This window comes from Orcinus orca, chromosome 2 (assembly GCF_937001465.1).
Source record: "Orcinus orca chromosome 2, mOrcOrc1.1, whole genome shotgun sequence".
NCBI classification, from domain to species: domain Eukaryota; kingdom Metazoa; phylum Chordata; class Mammalia; order Artiodactyla; family Delphinidae; genus Orcinus; species Orcinus orca.
In genome coordinates, this window is record NC_064560.1 from 59,217,710 (window position 1) to 59,242,513 (window position 24,804).

Consider the following 24,804-nt stretch of genomic DNA (forward strand, 5'->3'; position numbering starts at 1 on the left):
CTTCCAATACACTTGGCGCTCATGACAGCTGTGTCCAATGCTTGGATTCACTCAGGGACCCTCTCCACTGCTGGGGTTACACTGCGAAATGAATGCAGTCCTATCAATGAGGATTTCTGATCATGTGGCCCCTGACAGAATATTTTGATACCCCTTCAACTGGTCATAACACCTCAGGCATTTGTTCACTCACTCAAAGGAAGATCACAGTGCGCCCTACTGTACGCAAGGCACCAGGGAAGAGGCATCCGTCAGGAAAGAAGCGGCAACAGAAAGGTTAATTGCCTGACTGGTTTTGATCAGGGCTCCACTTTTAATGACTGCACTATAAATGTCTCAGCCTGTACTCCAGGCCCTCTATGACCTGGCAGGAACCCACCACTCCAGCTCCTGAAACTGCCAGACCCTAGAGCACAGAGCACAGACTCTACACCCTAAGCCAAGGTAAACCCCTCACTGCTCACAGGACACGTGTGAGGTTTTTCCACTCTGAGCTCACAGTTTCTCCAACTCAGAGTACTCTTAGCCCAGCTTTATAGTCAAATCCTTTTCATCATTTGAAGACCATTCAAAAACAACTCGTTCCACAAAGTGTTCTGTGAGATCCCAAGATCGAAATAATCTCTTCACCATTTGGGCTTTACTGAACCTAATCTGTTCTTTTGTGGCATTACAGATTCTTATATACATATTTTCTTCTTCCATAATAGGCAGTTAAGATTGGTCTGCAGATTCTACCATCTTTAGAGCTGAACGTTTGGCAATTAAAGGTATGTTATTTTTTTTTCAGAATTTAGGAATGGAAGCAGCTGTCCACAGCAATGTTTTCTCTAATAGTAAACAAACAGGAAACAATGTGAATTTCCAATTTGGGGATGATGGGAAGTAAATTACAGCACATCAAATTGATAGGATATTATGCAGAGGTTAAAATGAAAATTATGAATACTAAGTAGCCAAATGGAAGTGTGTTTATAAAACAAATAATAAATGTAAAAAGCAAAACACCAAACTGCCTCTACCATAATGCATAATAGCTATGCAAAATGTACTATTATGGACAAAGATGGTAAAAGAAAATGAAAAATGATAGGCTGACTTCCAAGGTGGAAGATTTTTCTTTCATCTTGTGGTTTCTGTTACTGTCGGTAACACTTGCGGTATAACTTCAATTAAAAACACACACACACAAAGAAATCGGTGGGCATTTCTTATTCTTATAAACTAGGTCACACAAACCTCTTTTCCTTTTGTCACAGAACAACCAGACTGCTAAATCAAGCAAATGTGGTCGACAGGATGCAGGTGGTCTTCAACCAAATATGAGATAAAGTGTGCTGTGGACGTAATGGGGAACGTGGGCTGGTTGCTATTAGATAGAAATGGATGTTAACAAGTCACTCCCACCCTGGAAGGATGTCCTTAGTGAACTGTCAGTGCTCTGTTCACAGCTCTGTGTCCTTACTATGATAATCAGCCACTTAAAAATTCAGAAGGCATGGCGATCAAATCCAAAGTTGACATGAAGCTGGCAAAGGTAATAAATTCTTTGACAGAATCAGGATAACTAGGTAAGGACCCAAATTTAATAAGACACAGTATGGGTAAATGCAAGGTTCTACTGTTGGGTTCAACCAACCAGTGTCCAGGATTAGAAAGGTAATGCTGCACAGCAGTGTCTATAAAACCAACTGGAAAGGAGTTTACTTTAAGTTCAACAGAGGTCTTCAGTGCTGTGGTACAAAGAAAGCCAATTTAATACCTAGTTGATGAACTCAAAATCATTCCATCCATCATCAAAGCCCATTTCAAAGTACAGTCACTTTCAAAAGATTTACCCTGTTTTGAATTTTGCTAATCCAAATTTCTCATAAAATTTCACTAAAAACCCATATTTATTCACTAAATTCAATTGTATTTTACTAATTGTTTTACATACTTAAGCTTTGTCACCTTAACTTATTTCTCAAAGCAGGAACCATGCTTAACATAGTGTTGGCATATATAGCTCAATAAATTTTTGTTGAATTAATGAAATGCTGGTGAAATATAAAAAGAACTCCAAGTATGAAATAAGAATAGGTTTTTAAAAGTAGACAGTAATACTTACTAAGAATGTTTCTGATACATTAAAACACATATGTTTTAACAATATAAGCATTTATCCCTACAAATAAAATAGAAGCACTATAATAACTGTAGATGTCAGTAAAACTAACAGTAACAGAAAAAGTTATATTTTATATGTGAAGTTATTGCCAAAGGTAAAAACAATGGAGAGCAAGAATGAAAGACGTTAACAGGTTAGAAGAAATATGAAAAGAGACAATTTACTAGTCACATGATGATCAATTAAAAACACAAACCAATTCTTATGTCCGTTCAAGCTCATAAAAGGCAGTTTTCATGGGTAAAAAATGATAATAAAACCACAGTTAGGAAAGCAGGTTTTACAAGTAAAGGAGGTCATTTTCTTGGGATTATTTCCCCAGACAAAACAATTTTAAGATGATTATTTTTTCTGCAAAATTTCCCATTTTGACCGTAAGCAATTCTATACATTTATAAAAGGATTCCTTATTTTAAAAATCTGTGTAGAAAAGTTTTAAAAAGAGACTAACTCATCTTACTAAATAAAAAAGACCTGACTTGTCCTTTTATTTGTCTGGTGCCAATTCTTGGAGAATTAAAGGAACCAGCAGCAGTCTGAAGTTTTCCTGGAAGATCTCTGAATACCCAGGGAGGAAGCAAAAAGCCTCAGGAACATAGAGGTCTCTTCATTTCTTTTTCCAGGTGAAGGTGGTGATTTAGAAAGAAAAAGGAAAACACAAGTGAAGAGCTGAGTATCCTGATAGACCTGGGATACTAAAAACTGGTCATCATTACCAAAAAATCCCTCAAAACAAGAGAAAACAGGCTTAGGAGGAGATTCTCTAGTCTAAGCAAGAAGGCCTCAAACCAATTCAGGAATAAAAAACATTCCAGATCAAATCTAAACACAGCTTCTTTGTAAGGCAGTGGGTGTGGTAGCCAGTTGATCTCTGAGAAATGTATTAAGAAGGCTGACCAGCGACACTGATACAGACTGTGTACAGTGGACCCTTGAACAACACAGGTCTGTGTTGGGTGGGTGTGGGTCCACTTATAAGTGGATTTCTCTAAGTACATACTATAGTACTACAAAATTCGCAGCTGAATCTACCGATGTGGAGCCACGTATAGGGAGGGCCAACTGTAAAGTAACATACAGATTTTCAACTGTGTGGTCAGTCAGCACCCCTAAGCCCCGTGTTGTTCAAGGGTCACCTGTACTAACCAATCCACATATACAAGGTTGAGATTTGTACCTGGATAAGGCAAGGCAAAGACATATTCTGCTCCTAAGGGAGAAGAGGGCATATAACCCTGAAGGCTAAGATAAGCATCTATTCCTAGAAAGTGCCAGAACTAACTCAGCTGGCCAGGTGAAAAGTACCAGGCTGAAGATCAAAGTGCCGGATGACAAGTGATATTCAAGGGACTGCCTGGTCACATGCAGGGTCCGGTCCTAGTGGTGACTTCCTAACACAGATGGAAAAATGGACACAGAGGACTGACTCAACAAAGGTGACTCAACAGTCTGCTGGGAATTTCCAATAAATGCCAACAGCTGAACCTAGCTTCATGTGTTGTGCTGAAAAGCTGTCTTCTCAGAAAGGACAAATGCCGCTCCAAATGGATTATGTAAGGAGAGATGGCCATTTGGGGAGGAAATATGTTTTCCTATTATGCTGGGAATAAGGGAGGGAAAGACAGGCACAGATAGATCTACATGGACCCTAGACTTTGGGAAGGCTCATTTCAAACACATAAAGGAAAAGAAAAACAAAAAACCAAACAGGCTTTAGGATAACAAACCCTAAGATAAAATTCCTTTGGGGAGTAACAAGAGTCTGAAAATATCAATCATGAATGATCCCAATGAGAAAAAAGGAGGAGAGATCCTCCCCACCCAAAATAAATAGCTCCAAAATAAATCTGTTGGGTCATGGAAGGCACTGTGTTGTGCCTTCTGACTCCTATTTTAAGAGGACAGGCACAGTAGACAGAAGAAGAAGAAGATAGCAAACAACTAAGGGAGGATCATAGTATGTCCTGGATGTTGAAAACTAGAGTAAGGCGAGCCTACCAAGTAACAGAGTTAAAGACAACAAAAAGGGTCACAGCTACAACTTGGAGAGGCCAGTGTAACATTAATACAGGACAGCAAGAAGGCCAGGGTTGGTTCTCAACACCTACGTTACCTCCATTCTCTTCAGTAAGGAGAATGAGGAAGAAACTACAGCAAGTAGAACAAACATGATAGAAGAATGCTGAAGTTCAAGATAGCCGAGCAGTTGATAAGCAAGTAACTGGCCTTCTTAAACGAGTTCAAGTCTCCAAGACCAGAATTCTATCTCATGGCCCTAGAGAAATTTGCCCTTTTGACAACTTGTGGATAGCAGGGTAGCTGCCAAACTACAGGTAAAAGGCAAATGATAAATGAACTTTTTTAAGGATAAAAACACTGGTTTCCATAAACTACAGACTAGAAAGCCATATACTAATTTCCTACAGAATTTTAAGAAAACATTATAAAGATTTGTATATATTTACAGAAGCATGAGGTAAACCTTTGGAGATGACACGGACTTTCTAACACAAAATCCTATCAACCTAAGCTTATTTCTTCTTATAAGATGGTTGGTTACGTTGATAATCAGGGGAATGCTATATATACAAAGGACCTCAATTTCATTACAACATTCAATTCACTACTTATTGAGTTTCACGTCTCACCAGACAAGAAAAGGACACATGAAAAAAAATTAAAAAATGAATCAATGTGTGAAGATTATGGTGTTGAGGGACTTCCCTGGTGGCGCAGCGGTTAAGAATCCGCCTGCCAATGCAGGGGACACGGGTTTGAGCCCTGGTCCAGGAAGATCCCACATGCCACGGAGCAACTAAATAAGCCCATGTGCCACAACTACTGAGCCCACGTGCCACAACTACTGAAGCCCACGTGCCTAGAGCCTGTGCCCCACAACCGCAATGAGAACCCGGCACACGGCAATGAAGAGTAGCCCCTGCTCGCAGCAACTAGAGAAAGCCCGTGCACAGCAACGAAGACCCAACGCAGCCAAAAAAAAAAAAAAAAAAAATTATGGTGTTGAGACTTCTTTTTCTTGGCATTAAAAAAACCAAAACTTCCTTCACTATTGTTGTAATGTTTATTATGTATTTTACACACACACACACACACACACACACACACAAACCTAAGGGAAGAAATTAATTGTATAGACCCAGTTTACTCATATGTAAATACAGGAGTTCTACATAATTTCAGTCACTAAGATTTAAATCCAGCTTTTCGGGGAACAAAATAGAAAGACAAACTTATTTTAAAAAAAAAATGAGGTTGATCCTGACTTCTCATAAGTGAATGACAAGATGCAACTGCTGAACTGCATTAAAAGAAGAATGCTTGGGCTTCCCTGGTGGCGCAGTGGTTGAGAGTCCGCCTGCCAATGCAGGGGACACGGGTTCGTGCCTTGGTCCGGGAAGATCCCACATGCCGCAGAGCGGCTGGGCCTGTGAGCCATGGCCGCTGAGCCTGCGCGTCCAGAGCCTGTGCTCCGCAACGGGAGAGGCCACAACAGTGAGAGGCCCGTATACTGCAAAAAAAAAAAAAAAAAAAAAAGAAGAATGCTGTACTGCATGTGGGAGGTAGCAGTGTGTCTGTGTCTGTATGGGTGAGATGGTATCTGGGGTGCTGTTTATGGCTGCTTTATTTAAGAGGGAGGCTGACCGAAGGAAGTATATCTAAAGGACAGCAACTGGAACAATTGAAGGATTAAAAAAAATCATATCCTGAAAACCAGCTGAAGGATGTGGAGAGTTTTCCCCTACATATAAAGCTAGAAAACGAATGCTCCCCTCAAATATACGAAGTGCTACTGCATGTAAGAGGGACGAACGGTGAGAAACTAGCAGGAGACAAGACTTTTTTGCTCAACATGAGAAAGACAGTTTAATCCCGGAACTGGCTGTGAGCTGCCCATCAACAGAAGTATTCAAACAGAGGTGGTATAAGCATCTGTCAGCGTAGGAGAGACTGGAGAAGACCTCTGAGGTCTTTTTTTGAAGGAATTAAGACTGCTTGATTCTAATTCTACCTCTGCCTTCTTAAATTAAGAAGGTTCTCAATGGAAATGTGAAGAACACCTGGGAATGGTCTAGATCGGTGTTCCTCGAACTAAGCTACGGATTCCGTGAGATGTTAATAGGATGCCGTATTCAGGTGAGGTTGAGAAACACCACATATTCCAGGCCGTATCTGCAGATCTGACTCACAGCACGTACTGGCTTTAAGCCGGCCCAGAATAACCAAACCTATGTACCTGTGTTTAACTCAACTGTTTCTGAAATGCTGCTATGGGTGCTCCGTTCCTCTCACAGGAACCTTACTGTGACACAAGCCTCAATTTCTTTTTGGGGAAGAAAACCCCCAACAATTTAGATTTATGCTTTTAGGAATTAATTGGCAAAAGAGCTTTACCAAAAAGAATGTAAAGGAACCACATACTGACTCAAAGGACCTCAGAGCTCGAGAAAACACAACAATTTGGTCCACTCGCTCATCCAGTGCTCAATTCCCCCTTCTATGACCTCCTCACCGCTGAAGCAGTTCCACAATCTCAAGAGGGTAAAGAGAACTACCGTGTGGCCAGGCATGGTTCCAGGTCCCATATTTGTGTTCTCATGCTACTCTTCACAACCTCCAATGAATTATTACCTTCTTTTTCAGAGGTGAAGAAAATAAGTCTCACTGAAGTACAATCTGTCAAACGTCAAAACAGCTACCAAGTGCCAGGGTTCAATGTCTCCTGAGATCTTAAAGGTTCTTCTCCCAAAGAGAGAAAAATCAGCAGTAGGATCTGATATAATAGTCAGCAGTGGATAAAGTCCCAAATAATTTTCTTCTTCAGAAGACACCCAGAATTCACAGAAGCCCTTTGTGTTAGGAGTACGAGAATGTCACCTTATTCTCTGATCGTTATCACAACTTTGGTTACCCGGACTGATATGGTTACTCCCTTGTGAAAAACTACTGCACGGGTTTGGATGGTAAAATATATGAGAAGTTTAAACCTCATTTACCAGACCTTCTGTTGCAGAAAAGTCTTTCTATTTTTGCAAAACAAAATATCCTAAGTTGGCAAAACTTCTGCTCCCTTGCCCCCAAGATTGTAATATTTAAGGCCTCTGACTTTCTAAGATCTTAGTTCCTGAAAATCATATGATAATGTAGCTTCTGCAAAAAAAAATATTAAATGAGTTTAAGCTTTCTGATCTGAGAGACTTCCACTGTTATTCATGGTATTTCTCAGTCTTTACCTTTCTTGCCTTACCGAGAACATCACTGGTGGCCATGATGTCACACGTGTACATTGCCGCCATCAGACGCTGAGGTTTCACTTGCAGTGCATAGCGACAGGCTTCCTTCATGGTTGCAATGAGCTGTCCTGAGAAGGGTCCATAGCAGTCGGTGAGTGAAGACTCTCCTTTCTGGGAAGCCCTCTTCTCAGAGGGCTCGGAGCAGCCACCTTGTAGGTCTTGGTGTTCATCTCTACCAGAACAGGTTTCACCTTCCCCCTGTCGCTCTTTTACCAGATCACTTTGTTCTTGATTCTGCTTATCACTTGCTGTTTGGTCTTCAAATTTACTTAGGTCCCATTCTTCCAGAACAAAACAGACACCCATGAGAGGCTCCTCACACATGGGGCCAGAGAGGGTTGCTAGCTGGAAGCCACTCACGATGCTATTGCCCAAATCTCGGTATCTACTGGCTTCTTTTGATGCTTTGCCATCTGGGCCTGTCCATACTGAATTCTGAAAATCTTTACTTTTATTTACTAATATGTTGGGCCCACATTTTCTTGGGCCAAACGACCAGATTTGGTCAACAGTGTTCCTCCATTTTCTCCCTGTTAGATGTTGCTCTAGTTTTCCTTTGAATTCCCAAATTTTCTCTTGGGTCTTCTGGTGAATCATCTGAGTGTTTTTACCCTCATTCAAAGAGGATATCAACTGCTCCATAGAACGAATCACATCGCTATTTTCTTCCAGAATCTGAGTGACTTCTTCTGGAAGGGGCATGGCTCGAACACTGAGTGTGGCAAGTTTATTGGGGGTTGTCATGGTGATTAGCCCACCAGAGTACACTTGGATTCCTTCAGGGATTCTGTTTTGATCTTCTTTTGTTTGGTGTATGACTGCAACTTTTTGTTGTTTGCCTATTTCTTCATTGACCATGTCAACTGTGGGGGGTTTTGTGATTGTTTCTCTGAATGGAATAATGGGTTCAGACACACTGATTTGAATCTTTGCAAACCTACAGAGTCAAGAGAAATAACACAAGGTTATAATCAAAATGGCATCAAAACGTCCATGTAGAAATGTTACATAATGAATATTCTGCAAAAACATAGAAATATAAAAATTATTTTACTAGGAAATACTGGTAATTTATATTATATCAGAATTCAAAAACCACTTTCATTTCAGATTCAAAAGACCACCTTTAATGGGAACAGACCTTCAGGGAGTTCTTTGCATATACTAGAATCTCACTGCTTTGTTCATTCTCAAAATAAATAAACCATGTATTTAGATAAGAATGTTTTACAATGGAATATTACTCAGCCATAAAAAGAAACGAAAGTGAGTTATTTGTAGTGAGGTGGATGGACCTAGAGTCTGTCATGCAGAGTGTAGTAAGCCAGAAAGAAAAAGACAAATACCGTATGCTAACACATATATATGGAATCTAAGAAAAAAATAATGTCATGAAGAACCTAGGGGTAAGACAGGAATAAAGACACAGACCTACTAGAGAATGGACTTGAGGATATGCGGAGGGGGAAGGGTAAGCTGTGACAAAGTGAGAGAGTGGCATGGACATATATACACTACCAAACGTAAAATAGATACCTAGTGGGAAGCAGCCGCATAGCACAAGGAGATTAACTCAGTGCTTTGTGACCGCCTGGAGGGGTGGGATAGGGAGGGTGGGAGGGAGGGAGACGCAAGAGGGAGGAGATATGGGAATATATGTATATGTATAACTGATTCACTTTGTTATAAAGCAGAAACTAACACACCATTGTAAAGCAATTATACTCCAATAAAGATGTAAAAAAAATAATAAAATAAAATAAAATAAAATAGGCATTAAAATATTTTTAAAAAAGAATGTTTTGAGTGGAGAATAAATGTTTTAATAAGGTTTTACATGAATTCTTTAAAATATTATCTGCCACTTTAAGAATCTGGAGAAGAAAAGCTCAATGATTATAACTCTAAAGAGATAAAAAAAAAAAAAAAAAATCACAGAACTTCAGGATATCCAGTCAAATCCTGACAGTGGATTTGGCTTTGATGAGGTTCATGGTGAGGGTGGCAAGACCTAGGAGTTTGTCTAGAGTAGCACTCTCCAAAAGATCTTTCTGAAATAATGGAAATGTTCTATATCTGTACTATGATTACAGAGTACTTGATATGTGGCTAGTGCAACTGGGGAAACAGTTTTAATTTCATTTCATTTTTTTTTTTTTTTTTTTTTTTTTGCGGTACGTGGGCCTCTCACTGCTGTGGCCTCTCCCGTTGCGGAGCACAGGCTCCAGACCCGCAGGCTCAGCGGCCATGGCCCACGGGCCCAGTCGCTCTGCGGCATGTGGGATCCTCCCGGACCGGGGCATGAACCCATGTCCCCTGCATCGGCAGGCGGACTCTCAACCACTGTGCCACCAGGGAAGCCTCCATTTAATTTTAATTGCATTTAAATAGCCACATGTAGCTACTGAACATTTGAAATGTGGCTAATGTGACTGAGGGACTGAATTTTTAATCTTATTTAATCTTAATTTAATTTAAAATAGCCATATGTGGTTAGTGTCTACTCTACTAGACCGCATAGGTCTTGAACCTCATAGGTCTTGAACCTCAGTCTGCCACCAAGTTCAGAAAGCCCCCTTTCTCACAATGTGTCAAGCTTAGTTTCATGCTGCACTTTCTTGCAGATGAGTTACAAATTCACAGAGGGCAGATTCTGGAAACTGACATGGTCTGATTCTGATGACAATGAAACCACGCAATCTTTCTTTTTCTCTTATTTTCTGTTTACCTCATTCCCAGGAAACACTAAAGGTTTGGTCTGGTCTACTACTGGCAAGGTGGATGGACATATGTATAAATGTACATATATATATGTATGTACACATACATAAATGCGTGTGTATGTACACATATATAAGAAATTTTTGGATCTTGGAACAATACTTTTTCCCTGGGGAATGTTATTCAATAAGGAAATTAAATACTAAAAGTAAAAGGTTTTGAAATGCTTACTTTTGATTCTAGATTTGTTTTTGCTTTCTATATTTTGTGGGTCTAGGGCAGGAATTTGGTTTATCTGATTTCATACTTTGTGATAAAATTGAAAACTCAATGAATGGATGGTTTTCTAAAAATATGTTACCAAAACTGATTTTAGAATACAGAACCTGAATAGATCATAATGTATGGAAGAAAATTAAAATTTTCTAAAAATAAAAGTCACTTCCAAGAAAGGTTTTGGTTTTGCCAGTGAGTTGGTTTACTTTCAAGGATTCGTCTATTCCGATGCTATATACATTGTTGCAGAATACACAAGATGGATGTCTACCTGACACTGTATTCATTTAAAATTACTCTGATACTTGCACCTGAAAAAGACAGCAGACATACACAAAACTGTAGCTCAATCTTACCCAAGAACTGAGATATAAAATCTAAGATAAAATGACAATGACAAAAATGGATATATATGTGTGTGTTTTATTTTTACTAATCACTTATTATGTATGAGGCACTGTGTTAAGTGGTTTACATGTGTTATTTCTTTAGTAGGTATATTATTATCCTCATTTTGTAGAGGAGAAAATCAAATAAGAAAGATCAAATAACTTCTCCAAAGTCACAGAGCTAGTAAGCTGGGTTTCAAATCGAGGTCTGACCTCAGAATCCATGCTCTTAGCCATTATACTATAATGAAAAATCCAATTAAACAGCATATTAAAGGAATAATTCACTACAACACTAAGTAGTTTTTAATGTAGGTTCTAAAACTTGATTTGTATTAGGACATCTGTTAAAATATCACATTAAAAGTGTCTAATAAAGTAATATAGGTAACCATCTTTAAAAATGCTAAATTGGCATTCAATAAAATTTAATACACACTCCTGGTTTTTAAAAAAGAAAAGCACTTAGAAATCTTAGAAACAGGAAAATATTTTTTTAGTTATCTTTACTTAGAGAAAATATGTTCAACATACTTAGAACATTCAAGAAAACCAACTGCACAGCTTTGAAACTATGAGAGTTGAGTACTATGACACTGTCCTATTTTCCTCATACCATAAGGTCAAAAGGGCTACTAAAAGTCATATTAGTCCTTCCAGTTTCTAAGGTTCCCAAGAATTCTCCCATAGTCCTCACTTACAAGATTAATTAAAATCATTCCACACCATGGAAGGGGAGGTGTGCGTTTGCCTGTCACACCTACAAAGTGCCTCAGGGCTAGAGTTTCTTTAAATCCTGGCAGTGCAGAGCCTGTGATTACTTCAAAAGAAGTGCAGTAGACTCTGACTACATCAGCAATTTCCTGTGGCTTCCTGCCACATCTGATCATGACTACCTTGAGAGGTGTAGGATAAGAGCTCTGACAGTTTCTCTGGCCTAGAGATCACAGGAGCCTCCTTGTCTCCCACGCATGTACATAACGCATTCCTGCACATGTGTATCAAAGTCAAAAAAGCTTATATATTAGAAGGCATAGGCTCTGTCCTATGAGAGGTAAAAAAACCCTCTAGCATTATATGTATGTTCTTATTCTAAGTATATAATTGTAAAATTTACCAGTCATGTAGAACAGTACACAAAACAAAACTCTACTGTATCTATGACTTTTCACAACATGAACACCATGTAAATAAACCACTACTCAAGTTAAGAAACAGAACATTCCTAGCCCTCAGAAGGCCCCCTTGTGCATTCTCCCAACCCCATGAAGGTAACCGCTATCTTGATTTTCACTGTAATCCATTTTAAGTTATTATTATTATTATTATTTTTGCGGTACGTGGGCCTCTCACTGTTGTGGCCTCTCCCGTTGCGGAGCACAGGCTCTGGACGCGCAGGCTCAGCGGCCATGGCTCACGGGCCTAGCCGCTCCGCGGCATGTGAGATCTTCCCGGATCGGGGCACGAACCAGTGTCCCCTGCATCGGCAGGCGGACTCTCAACCACTGCGCCACCAGGGAAGCCCTTAAATTATTTTTTTTAACACCTAAACATAAAACCCCCATACTGTATATAGTTCAGTTTGGCCTGCTTTTTGGACTTTATATGAATAGAATCAAACATTTTTTTCTTCAGTTGTCTTCTTTTGCTCAATATTATGTTGTAAAATTCATCCATGTTTGCGTAGTTAGCTTGTTCACTGAGATTATTCTATAAAATTCCATGGTATGGATTTACCGTAATTTATTTGTTTATGCATTTTATTTTGAGTTTTTTCCAGTTTTGGGCTATTAAAATTTTTGTTGCTATGAATATTATTGATGCACATTTGTCCAGCTTTGTGTTAAGTATATATAGAATAGAAATGGGAATAGATTTGCCAAGCCGTAGGAAATAACTATCTCCTACCTTAGTAGATAATACCCAAACTACATTCCAAAGTAGCTGTACCAACTCACGCTCCCACTAGCTGTGTAGGTAAATTCCTACATCTTTGCCACCATTTGATGCTGTCACTTTAAAAAATTTCAACCACAAATAAGTAATTCAATTAAAATCAGTTTTAGATTTAAAGGGGGAATTTTACTTGAAATATAATTCTAAGTACCATAAAGCATTATTTTTAAAGAGGAGTTAATGGCCTGAGAAACGTAAGGTTATTTAACATTGGATTTTAATTTGGTAGCAAAGAGTGTGAAAAGAGAGAAAATAAGTTAGCTCAAAAACTCCAAAATATAACATAACATTTCAATACTGTTAAGAAAAAAACCCTCTGAGAATTAAGTTACTATTTTAAAATACATTATGCCTTACGATTTATCCAATTAGGATTATTCTCTAATCAACATTATAATTATACCTTGAGAAATTCTAAGAAAATGGTGACAACATGAAAGAGATGGAAAAACGTACCTTCCAATTTTGTACTAATTATGGCTATAAAAACATTTAAAGAAACCCAAATGGATGGTGCTGCAGGAGCAGCTCTTCTTATTCTACTGTATTATTATTAGTAGTAGTAAAGTAGTACTGTACTACAACAATTATTACTACTACTACTACCACCACCACCAATTTTACTAGGTTGTTTTAAGGATTAAATGAGATACACAGAGTTCAACACAGTGACTAACATATAGTATTTAGTATGTAATCATGTTGATTATTTATAATTATTATTTTAGCTATAATTATTATTATGGTTATTAAAGTCCCAGAAAATTGAAAAATAAAAGGAAGGAAGGCCATTACAGGGTGATTCATCAAAGAAAAACAAATGGCCAATAAACATATTAAAAAATGCTTCAGGGACTTCCCTGGTGGCACAGTGGTTAAGAATCTGCCTGCCGATGCAGGGGACACGGGTGTGAGCCCCGGTCCGGGAAGATCCCACATGCCGCGGAGCAACTAAGCCCGTGTGCCACAACTACTGAGCCTGTGCTCTAGAGCCCGTGAGCCACAACTAATGAGCCTGCGTGCCGCAACTACTGAAGCCCATGCACCTAGAGCCCATGCTCCACAAGAAGAGAAGCCACCGCAATGAGAAGCCTGTGCACCACAACGAAGAGTAGCCCCCGCTCGCCGCAACTAGAGAAAGCCTGCGCGTGGCAACAAAGACCCAACGCAGCCAAAAATAAATTAAAAAAAAAAAGTTTCAGTATCATTACTAAGCACAGAAAGTGTATATTAACAATGAACACCTTTTATTCGTCTTCCAGGTTGGTGAAATTTTTAAAAATTATGATATACAGGGCTGGCAAAAGTGTGGGAAAAGAGACACTTTCAAATACATCTTGCTAGTTTCAGTGTAAACTGGAACAGCCTTTCTTAAGGATAATATGGATCATAAGCCTAAAAACTATGCCAGCAATGTAATATGCCACCTTTTGAATCAGCAATTATACTTCCAGAAGTTTATCTTAACCAAATAATCAGAGCTGTGTATAGATATCTGTAGGTATTTGAATACACATAGAACAGACTAGGGATTTATGGACCCAAATGTTATGGTCATAGTTATCTCTGCATGGTAACTGAATGATTCTTCTTATTCTTCTGTATTTCCCCAATTGCTACAATAAACATATATTACCTTTGGAATAAAGAGGAAAAACGTAATTTACAAAAAGTTATTTGGGATGCCTATTTTATGACACTTATGTATCACCATGATAGAGAAATATAAAGATTTACCGAAGGTTTACACTGTAGAGACCACATCAATAAGGAAAGGAAGTCTATCCTAATTACAGCCTATGTTTACAAAACACGATTTTGTTTTGTTGCCCTGATATGCTGTGTGTGTATATGCTTAAAGTAAAATACAGCTATATGAAAATATTTTATGACTCAAACTAAAAATGCAAAATCATGCAAATATAGCAGTGAATACTATTTGTCAGTTATTAAAAATTAAATCTATGATCCAGTAACACAATAACAGTTCATGTTTAAGTTGAGGGCACTTAATTTTTCTCCAAAGACAAACCACAGTGTAAGTTCAATGGGTTTAGGAAACGCTAAAGCATCCCACCGATTTGGGGGCTATCATTTCTTCATCTCTGTTATCACCTAACCTTTCTTTTAAGTCATCCAGGCATCGCTGAAGGTGAACTTCCCCTGCTGTGACTAAAACGTGCTCTCCCGTTTCCTGAATTAAAATCTGGACACAGGGATCAGCTTGGTTTAACAGTTTCATTCCTCTGACAAGCTGAGGCATTTCACCTAGGTTAACAAAATGAAATACTGATTAAATACAAGATAAGGACTAATACAATCTAAAGATAACATCTGTGAGAAAACTGAAGGGAAAAGTATAATGAAATAAACTCTTAAAATAATGGTTTATTGTTCTTCCAAATAATATAGCAATGTGAAGAAAACTACCCTCTAGTAATTTACCTGTACAGATAGCTCACATGAGACACGTGTCACGTATCACTGAGACTCCCAAAGCTGATCTATGCCACTTCTTCAAACACTCAGCAAATATAAACTACCATCGTTACACTTGTAAATCCACCTAAATATATTACACATGTATATATACTTAGAAATGTAACAGAACTCTTCCCAAACAGTACCTATAAAACTATAAAAGCAACAAATAAGCAAAGGAAGCATTCAATATGATACTCAATTCAAGAAACTGTACCAGAAGCTCATATTTAAAATAATTATTGGGCTTCCCTGGTGGCACAGTGGTTCAGAGTCCGCCTGCCAATGCAGGGGACACGGGTTCGTGCCCCGGTCTGGGAAGATCCCACACGCCACGGAGCGGCTGAGCCTGTGAGCCATGGCCGCTGAGCCTGCGCGTCCGGAGCCTGTGCTCCGCAACGGGAGAGGCCACAACAGTGAGAGGCCCGCGTACCGCAAAAAATTAAATAAATAATAATTATTTATGAAACTGCTTGACAGAACTGTGGATTTTAGAATAAAGCTGCCCTTTGGGTGAGAGGTGGGATACACTAAGCAGCCACTTTATCCCGTGAGCTACGGGTACCTTCTGCATTCCACTCTGCTGGTGCTTTCAGTATCTAATTGCTTGTTCCCTACAGTTCTTGGGGTACAGGTAGGGATTTGGATCCACATCTTGAGTTCTGCTGCTTTTTCACACCTTTCATATGCATGGTGGCCACTATTCACTCAAGGCAGGTCACAGGAATTCTCTTGTTACTACTTTAGCAGAGACCTTGGCTTTGAAGGCATTTTTACGCAGTCTTGTTTCACTTCTACGTCTGAAGGAAGGACTCAGTTAATTCCTCAATGCTTGGTTTTCAACATGCCGAACAAACCAAACCACGGGAGCTTTCTGCAATCAGTGGTTTTTCAATATATTCTACCCAAGCTGACTACCCATATCTATTCCATATCTATTTATTCTTTAAATAAGCTTTTCTTAATGGTAACTAACACTTTATAGTGCTAAGTGTGCCAGATAAGCACTTTACATATATGAACCCATTAACTAGGAGGCAGGAATGATTACTGTTCTCATTTTATAGATGAGTAAACAGGCATAGAGAAGCTTAAGGAACCTGTGCTCAAGGTCACAGACACACTGGTTTTGAAGCCTGCAGGCAGACAGCCATAGAGCCACACTCCATAATGGGTGTCGGCACCCTCACAGGTCGTGGTCATGAGCCACATATGGGATGCGTGAAATGCTGACGGAAGACAGGGAGTGGGATTTCACTGTTTGTGGGGGTGACGGATGTACCCTCATGTTTTCCTTTTCAGCCTTTGTAGTTTTCCTTTGCCTAATTCCGTGGACAGATATTATCTAGTGTTAAGTTAACCTTCACAGAATTTGAAATATGGCTTAAAAAGATTCTTGCACGAAGACCACTAATAATACGTATCACACAAGCCCAAGGGAATAATTAAAAAAAAATGACAAAGCTTTTTGTCAGCTCTCCATCACCAAATTACAAAACAATGTTACCAGTATGAGGACCTAATAAATTCTTTTTAAAATTTTTCCTTATAAATTTATTTGTTTATTTTTGGCTGCATTGGGTCTTCGCTGCTGCGTGTGGGCTTTCTCTAGTTGTGGCAAGCGGGGGCTACTCTTCGTTGCAGTGCGCAGGCTTCTCATTGCGGTGGCTTCTCTTGTCGCAGAGCATGGGCTCTAGGCACGCAGGCTTCAGTAGTTGTGGCTCGCGGGCTCTAGAGTACAGCCTCAGTAGCTGTGGCTCACGGGCTCTAGAGCTCAGGCTCAGTAGTTGTGGCGCACAGGCTTAGTTGCTCCGCGGCTTGTGGGATTTTCCCAGACCAGGGCTTGAACCAGTGTTGCCTGCACTGGCAGGCGGATTCTTAACCACTGCGCCACCAGGGAAGTCCACAAATTCTTAAGAAAACAAAAACAAAAAACCCACTCACATTCACATACACACTTAAATCTGTCACTTCAAGGCAAAGGTGACAGTGTAACAATAAGCAAAGAAGAAGCTTTTTCAAAAGAAATTTGGCCTGTCTGACCAATAGAATACTGCAGAAGTGATATGTGATTCCTAAGGCTAGCTAACAGAAGGTACTGCAGCTTCTGTTTTAGTGTCTTGGACTACTGGCTAAAGCCAGTAACCATACGGTGCTCTAGGAAAATCAAGCAGCCACGAGGAGAGGTCCCTGTGGAGGAACTGAGGTCCCCAGCCAGCACCAGCTTATGAGCACCAGTGAGTGAACCACCGTGGAAGTCCAGTTAAACCTTCAGACGGCTGCAGCCTGCTGTGATATATGACTACAACTGCGTGAGACATCCCCAAACTGAACCGTTCCAAAATTCCTGACCAAAGGAACTGTGAAAAATAAGAAGTGATTACTGTTCTTTCAAGTCTCCAAATTTTGGAGTAATATGTTAGGCAGTATTACATAACTAATGCAACTATAAACCACAATCATAAATAAATAATACATATTCACCTATTTATAGATACAGTGCATATCTCCAACAAATACAAATAAGAATATTTTAAAGACAGTTATTTCATTTTCATCTCAACTTTTACAGTAACTTCTATGCTTGTGTGTATTTCATATGGTACAGAAAACATCAGCACAGAAGTTCATGTATCTATATAACCATATGCAGAGAGGGCTCTTTTCTTTTAACTGATATGGATAAAGGATGGAAAAATTCTGGAAACCAGTAACTCTGCTCTCAGGTAAACAGAATTTCTTGGATTCCTAAAAATAAAGATCCAGAGGCAGGAGTCTGAATCCTGACTCAACCACTTACTAACTGCTAACTGTAAGGCCATGGGCAAGTTAAAACTAGCTTCTCTAAGCTTCAGTTTACCTCATGTGAAGATGAGGATAAAAAATGGCACACGGCTGTTGAGAAGATTAAATGCGATAATGTCAAATCCTCAGAATGTAGCACACAGTCAGGATCAGTGATGATGCTGAAAATAATAATGGCTTTGGGCACGTGGAGTTCTCCGTGTTTGGGTGTTGGATTTTGAGTAGACCCCGTGGGCATGGAGCAGAGTGGCGGCCACCATGACATCTGGACCTCAGCTTAGGAAGTCAGAGAAAGAAAAGTGGAAGAACAAATGCTCGGAATGCCTTCACACCAAAAGAAGAGTAAAAAGGCTGTCTTCTAGATTAGTTAATCCAGTTTGTCAGCATGAAAAAGAAAAGAGGGCCTGGGGACACATGTTCTGTTCAGAAATAAACAATGCAACTGCCCAGTGCTTCTCAGGGGCAGTACTACTGGGATGTTGAGGTACAGGAGGGTGGGACATCCCAATAGTCATTAGACATGTAATCCGTAAAGAGAGGGGCTATCGCCCCAAAGTAAGGATGGGCATAAGAAACTAGGGCAAAGAGTAAAGGGACAATAAATATCCTCTGAGGGCTCAGAGGAATGAGACTAGCATCAAGAGAAGTATTCCCAGACATTCTAAATGTAAAATAAGATGTTGACATTGTAATAACAAGAAGACAGAACAACGGGTATAAACTTCAGACATGGAAATATAGAATGGCATACACTTCAATAACATAATCAAGAATAGGCATGGCAAATTCAGCAAGAACAATATACTTGATTGGGAAAAGTAGCAATACTCCTTTTAAAATTATGAAGAAAACCGGGTGCCCCTTTCTATCATTTTAGTTTATTTTTTACAAAGTTCAGAAAAATCTAATGCAACACATATGAGGAAATAAATTTTGGCACTCAGATGGCCAATCTTAAGTAATTCTGTTTATTAGATTACCCTGTTTATGAGAAAGCAATTAATCTTACTGAGTCTGCTATGGGACAGGAAGTAAGCTAGGTACTAGGATCTCTCATCTCATGTAGCCAGAGCTGTACAGAAGGTGGCCCTTTAGGACGGGGCTTTTACTCGGCTTGGATAATAGCACAGAACAGCACACAACTATCAAACAGACTCCAAAAAATTACACATTTCTCTTAAAACATTATAGCTTAAATTTCTTTAATCCCTGTTTTAAAAGTAAGAAATAAGATTTAAATAAATACTAGAAACACCTAAGAATAAATTATGGTTGCCAGACTCAAATGTTACAACTTCAATAAAACTGAGCTTTTCTTCTATTGTATGTGCTTCTTAGGGTTGGAGGCAGTTAGCAAGGAGAATAAAAGAACAAACCATGAAGGGCCGGGATCTGGACAAACCCACAAAGAGGAAGCAGGCATTACACAGAATGGGGTAAATCCATGCAACAACCAAAGGCACTGTCAGTCCACAGTGACAGCCCAGAAAGCATGCCTGTCTGAGGACCAAGGCAGATAGCTATTTACTGAGCCCAAAGGCCAGAGATGCAGTCCTCCAAATACATATCTGCTCAAGGGTCCCAGGGATCCTCAATGGCTAGAATATGTCTTAGGAACTGAGGCAGAGACAAGCTTTCCGAAGGCCCCAGCTCTGGGGAGAGGAGGGATATACAGATGCAGGGGCAACGAGGCCATTATATACCTCAACTAAACTGCCATTTTACACATTTGTTCTCTGGTTTCCTTAAAGCAGTCTGGAGACTCTTCACTGACTACCACTAAGCACTGGGAACAGCCAAGTCACAGGGACTAGGGGGGTTAGTGACAATCATGGGAAGGAAAATACAAGAGTCAATGAAGATTGGCCAGGCAAATGGTATAAACCAAAGACTAAGAATTAGTTATTATAGGGACTGGCATACGTAGGTGTCACACAGCCAGACAGAAAGACGCAGGAAGTGCTTTCTACACAAAGAGGAAATGCTCAGTGTCCAGATAATCTAGCAAACCTAGAGGGAAGAGGATATGAATTTTGAACCAAGGAGCTTGGGGTAAGATTCTAAGAACCATTCACATAAAACATGAACTTTGCTGAGACGCCACCCTGTGCCGGGGTTCTGGGGGATGCAGAGATGACCCTGTTTCTGACATAAAGAAGAATACAGTCTCCCTGGAGGGCGAAGGTGCCTAAAGACTCCTGGTTCCTAAGACAGAGGTTAGATTCCCCTCAAAATGTTGGCGGTCTGTATGGCCTCATGGCTGGGCAGGTTACTCCTATTATATCCCTTCAAGAAAATTCATAGTCTACTACTGAAACAAATCATGAGGAACCAAGCATTAAATGCAAGTATTTTAAAAATGTAATGAACATCACAGGCTTTTAAAAACAAGGTCATCTTACTTGGATGTTTCGGTTCAACAGCAACCCTCACAATAGGGGTGGCTTCAAAGTTGAGTGGTATAAATGGCGGGCAGGAGGGCAAGGTAGACAGTGTTGCCGATTTCAGCACAAAGTCTTGAAGGCCTCCTATTCCTGCAGGGAGGAAAAGATTCATGGAGTCAATAAAAGATGATAAGTTCTGAATTTATGTTAGAAAAATAACAACATCAACCCAGTATATATGTCACAGAGAAAAAACACTAAACAAATTGGGCTAAAACATACCTACTTTGACCACAGAAATGATCATGTCCAGAAACATATGTCTGAAAATACTAATTACTTTTTAAATTGTAACTCTTAGTTTTTAAAATACATTAATTTGATGAAGATGAGTCTCTACTGAAATAATCTCTTTTGCCAAATCTACTTGCTTGTGGGTGAAGGGGATTTAGAGAGGAGAATATCAGTTATTCCCCCCACCTCCCTCTCTCGCCCACTCTCCACTTCAGGCTCCCGGCTGATAGTTGCATAAGGCTCTAAAGCATACATATTTGTCTTTGAGCAGACAGGAGCAGAGAGAATGCCCCAAAAAAGTGAGATGAAGGCGTCATATTGAACCTCACATCCAGAGTAAGAACAGACAACATTTTAGAACAAATTAAGAAACACAAGGGCGATTTTTGTGCTTTGGGGTTAAAGAATTAAGAATTGAAGAGGGTGTGGAAGGGGAGGCTACCTGTTTTAGGGTAAGGTGACATAGGAGAAAGGGGCAGGGATATTTAATCGGCAGTCTGCTTTTGCATCTCGAGCTTAGCAACAACTATGAAAAGGAAACAAAGAAAACAGCTTTGCTACCTTCAGCTGACAAACGGATGTACAGGTACAGGGCACCGGGGTGCCACACAATTGACCATTCAGCCTGGTGGAGGGGAACTGAATCTGACCACACAGTGTGAAAAGCCCCCTCCCACTGCCCCTTCCGAATGCCTCCAGAATTCACCATCCCACTACATTAAGGGATCGCTCCAACTGTAAGAACACCTTCCTTACATTAGGCTGAAACGTGTTTCCCCCATCTCTACACATTGTTCTTAGTTCAGTTCTGCAAAGGTCCACAGAAAACGTGCTTCAACTTTTACCAACTACCCTTTGGATTTCAAAGGCATCTGTCAGATCCTTTTAATCCTTTCCTGCCTCACACTAAACCTCATTAGCTCCTTTAACTGTTTAGCTCATGACATGATTTCTAGACCTTTTGTGTGCAGGGGATCCTCTTCAGACTAAAGTTTCCAAGGAGCTAAATTCATTCCCAGCGCCTCTGGTTTATCTATTTGGTCAAGGTCTAAACTCATTGCTGTCCTTCTTAGCCCAGCACACAGAGAGACATATACCTGGCCACAGCTTCTTGATAATGTCCTCCATGTACCATGATGTAACACATCTGGGTCTGCCCAAGTTTCCACCAAGTCTACTAGAAATAACAACATCTCCCATGAGGCTAGGGGTTTAGGAAAACCCCACAGTAAATATTCTCTTTCAAACCTCATCCATCCTGCTTCTGACCTCTGACTAGTATGCATTTCCTTCCTGCACACACAGCACATGGTTTCAATGAAAAGATAAATGCTGGTCTCTTCTCTGTTTCACCAGGGATGCAGGCTGCAGAAGGTCAGTATATTTTGAACACTGTCTCTTTAAACTGCTGGTTTACATTTTGCTGTTCAAATCACCAAATCTATTCTTGCTACTTAGATATGCCCAGATTTGTGAACAGATTAAAAACATGAAAAAACTGAAACAAAAGAAGTCAATACCACAGTATTCCTAGTCAAGATTAAGACTTTATGGAAAAAGTTATGCTCCAAAGATAGTAAAAAAGTCACTATCTGTAATATGCCACTATTTTAACAAATTTTTAAATATAATTTAAAAATCTAAGAAAGGAACCATTAGAGTTATTTGGCTGAATCACAATAAAATGATTTAAAAATCACTTTGAGAATTTCTTGATGTACTATAGGATAATTATTAAGTGTACAACTTGATATTTATACAAAACACACTTTAAAACAAACTTTCTGTTTTTAAAATAATGCCATCAGGTACAATCTAGGAAAAAAAAAATGAAACAAAACAAAACAGACCACCGTAAACCCATAACCACACCATTTGAATACCGTCACTATATTCATTTGATGTATTTCCTTTTTTATTCCCTCCTCTACTGGCACACATAATTTACACTGTTATAATCGCCATATAATTCTGTGTCATTTTTTTTTTCTATTTAAATCACATGATTTTCACTTCAGTTGTTTAAATCACAATTATATCAATCAAGGAGGTATAATTCCTTCACATAAAGTTCACGTGCTAAAGCATTTTTCAACTGGGATTGGAGCTGCAGAATGTGTTCCCTTCAGGGAATCATTTTAGAAGTTTTGGGATGGGAAAAGTGATAGGTCAGAAAAAAAATATGCAAAATTAGCATGGCATGAATTTGTTTCAAGGATTAAAGAGGGTGCAAAGCTTTTTCCATGTATGTTTTAAAAAAAGGCATATGACTTATATAAAAGAAAGAGAAAAAACAGGCTGATGAATATGGAGCAAAAGGAATTTACTAAACACCAAGAATTCTAGCTTGTTTTTATACAAATGCCAGTAACTTTTGTCTGACTGAAGATGAAGAATCCAAGTCCTCTCTGGTCCTGATTCTTCTCTATATAACAAGGAGTATTAGACATTTTGAGTGAGTGAACTCTAGCTTACAGGCTGGGGTGACACCTGAGTAAATACTGAGTTCTTCCACTGGGTACACAGGCCCTCACCAGGATGTGTACCATACCCTTCAAACTTTTCTTAATCAAAAATCAGCATTTTGCAAACACTGCCAGACCAAAGTTTTTTCCAGGTTCTCTCTAATGTTTCTTTTTACAACGTATTCCATTTTTAGGTTTTTTTTTTTTGAGAAACTGTCATACTCTTGTCCACAGTAGCTGTACCAATTTGCATTCACACCAACAGTGTAGAAGGATTCCCTTTTCTCCACATCTTCACCAGCATTTGTTATCTGTGTTCTTTTTGATGATGGCCATTCTGACAGGTGTGAGGTAATACCTCATTGTGGTTTTGATTTGCGTTTCCCTAATGATTAGGGATGTTGAGCATCTTTTCATGTGCCTGTTGGCCACTGGCATTTCCCCTTTGGAAAAATATCTATTCAGATATTCTGCCCATTTTTAAATCAGGTTGTTTTGTTTTTTTGATGTTGAGTTGTATTAGCTGTTTATATATGTTGGATATTAACCCCTTGCGGTCATATCAGTCGCATCATTTGCATATGTGACTGATATGACCCAGCAATTGTACTCTTGGGTATATATCCGAAAAAAATAAAAACACTAATTTGAAAAGATACATAAACCCCAATGTTCATAGCAGCATTATTTACAATAGCCAAGATATGGAAGCAACCTAAGTGCCCATCAACAAATGAATGGATAAAGATGTGGTATATATATATATAAATATAATAGAATACTACTAAGTCATAAAAAAGAATGAAATTTTGCCATCTGCAGCAACATGGATGGACTTGGAGGGCATCATGCTAACTGAAATAAGTCAGACAGAGTAAGACAAATACTGTATGATATCACTTACTTGTGGAATCTCAAAAATACAACAAACTGGTGAATATAACAAAAAAGAAGCAGATTCCCAGATATGGAGAACAAACTAGTGGTTACCAGTAGGGAGAGGGAAGGGCAATACAGACATGGGGGAGTGGAAGGTACAAAACTATTGGGTGTAAGATAGGCTCAAGGATTTATTGTACAACAGGGGGAATATAACCAATATTTTATAATAACTGTAAATGGAAAGTAACTTTTAAAACTTATATACAAATTAAAAAAAATTTTTTTAAGTATTCCAGAAACAAGCAACGTTAAGGAGCACATCTTTTATGAGACTGAAAATATTGTGTGGGCCCTGAGAGATGGATTGGTCTTCTGTCGACAACTTTTTTTCTTTAACAACCCCCTGCTGCACCAGTTGAATCAATCTAGGATGAGGGCACACTGGCAGCAGTAAGATGGTGAAATCATTACTGAATTCTAACACTGCTTCCTGGGGAGGAGCCTGTTAGCTGTCTGGAGAGAGAGGAGCATTACTATCTTCAGGAAAGTTTCGATTCGTAAACTGCTCTTTCATTGCTGGTATAAAAATAATACTGGAATTAAAAAAAACTTTGTGGGAAAACATGTTACTGCTCTAGCTAGCATATGGTCTCCTAATTGCCAAAGTTT

At 39.3% G+C, this 24,804-nt stretch overlaps 1 protein-coding gene across 5 annotated transcripts in view; it reads right to left on the bottom strand.

Moving 5' to 3' along the window:
• EFL1 (elongation factor like GTPase 1) overlaps positions 1 to 24,804 on the bottom strand; it is a 136,079-nt gene that overhangs the window by 19,281 nt on the left and 91,994 nt on the right. For 2 of the 5 annotated variants that reach the window (XM_004278315.4, XM_004278314.4), the window contains 3 exons: positions 20,513 to 20,644; positions 14,945 to 15,092; positions 7,437 to 8,419 (listed from right to left, as the gene is read on the bottom strand). In XM_004278315.4, coding sequence (XP_004278363.1) covers positions 7,437 to 8,419; positions 14,945 to 15,092; positions 20,513 to 20,644 — 1,263 coding nt within the window. Of the gene's footprint in view, positions 1 to 1,297; positions 1,370 to 7,422; positions 8,420 to 14,944; positions 15,093 to 20,512; positions 20,645 to 24,804 lie in introns of those variants that run through there. The other 3 variants (XM_049706870.1, XM_049706869.1, XM_049706868.1) reach the window with 3 other exon arrangements.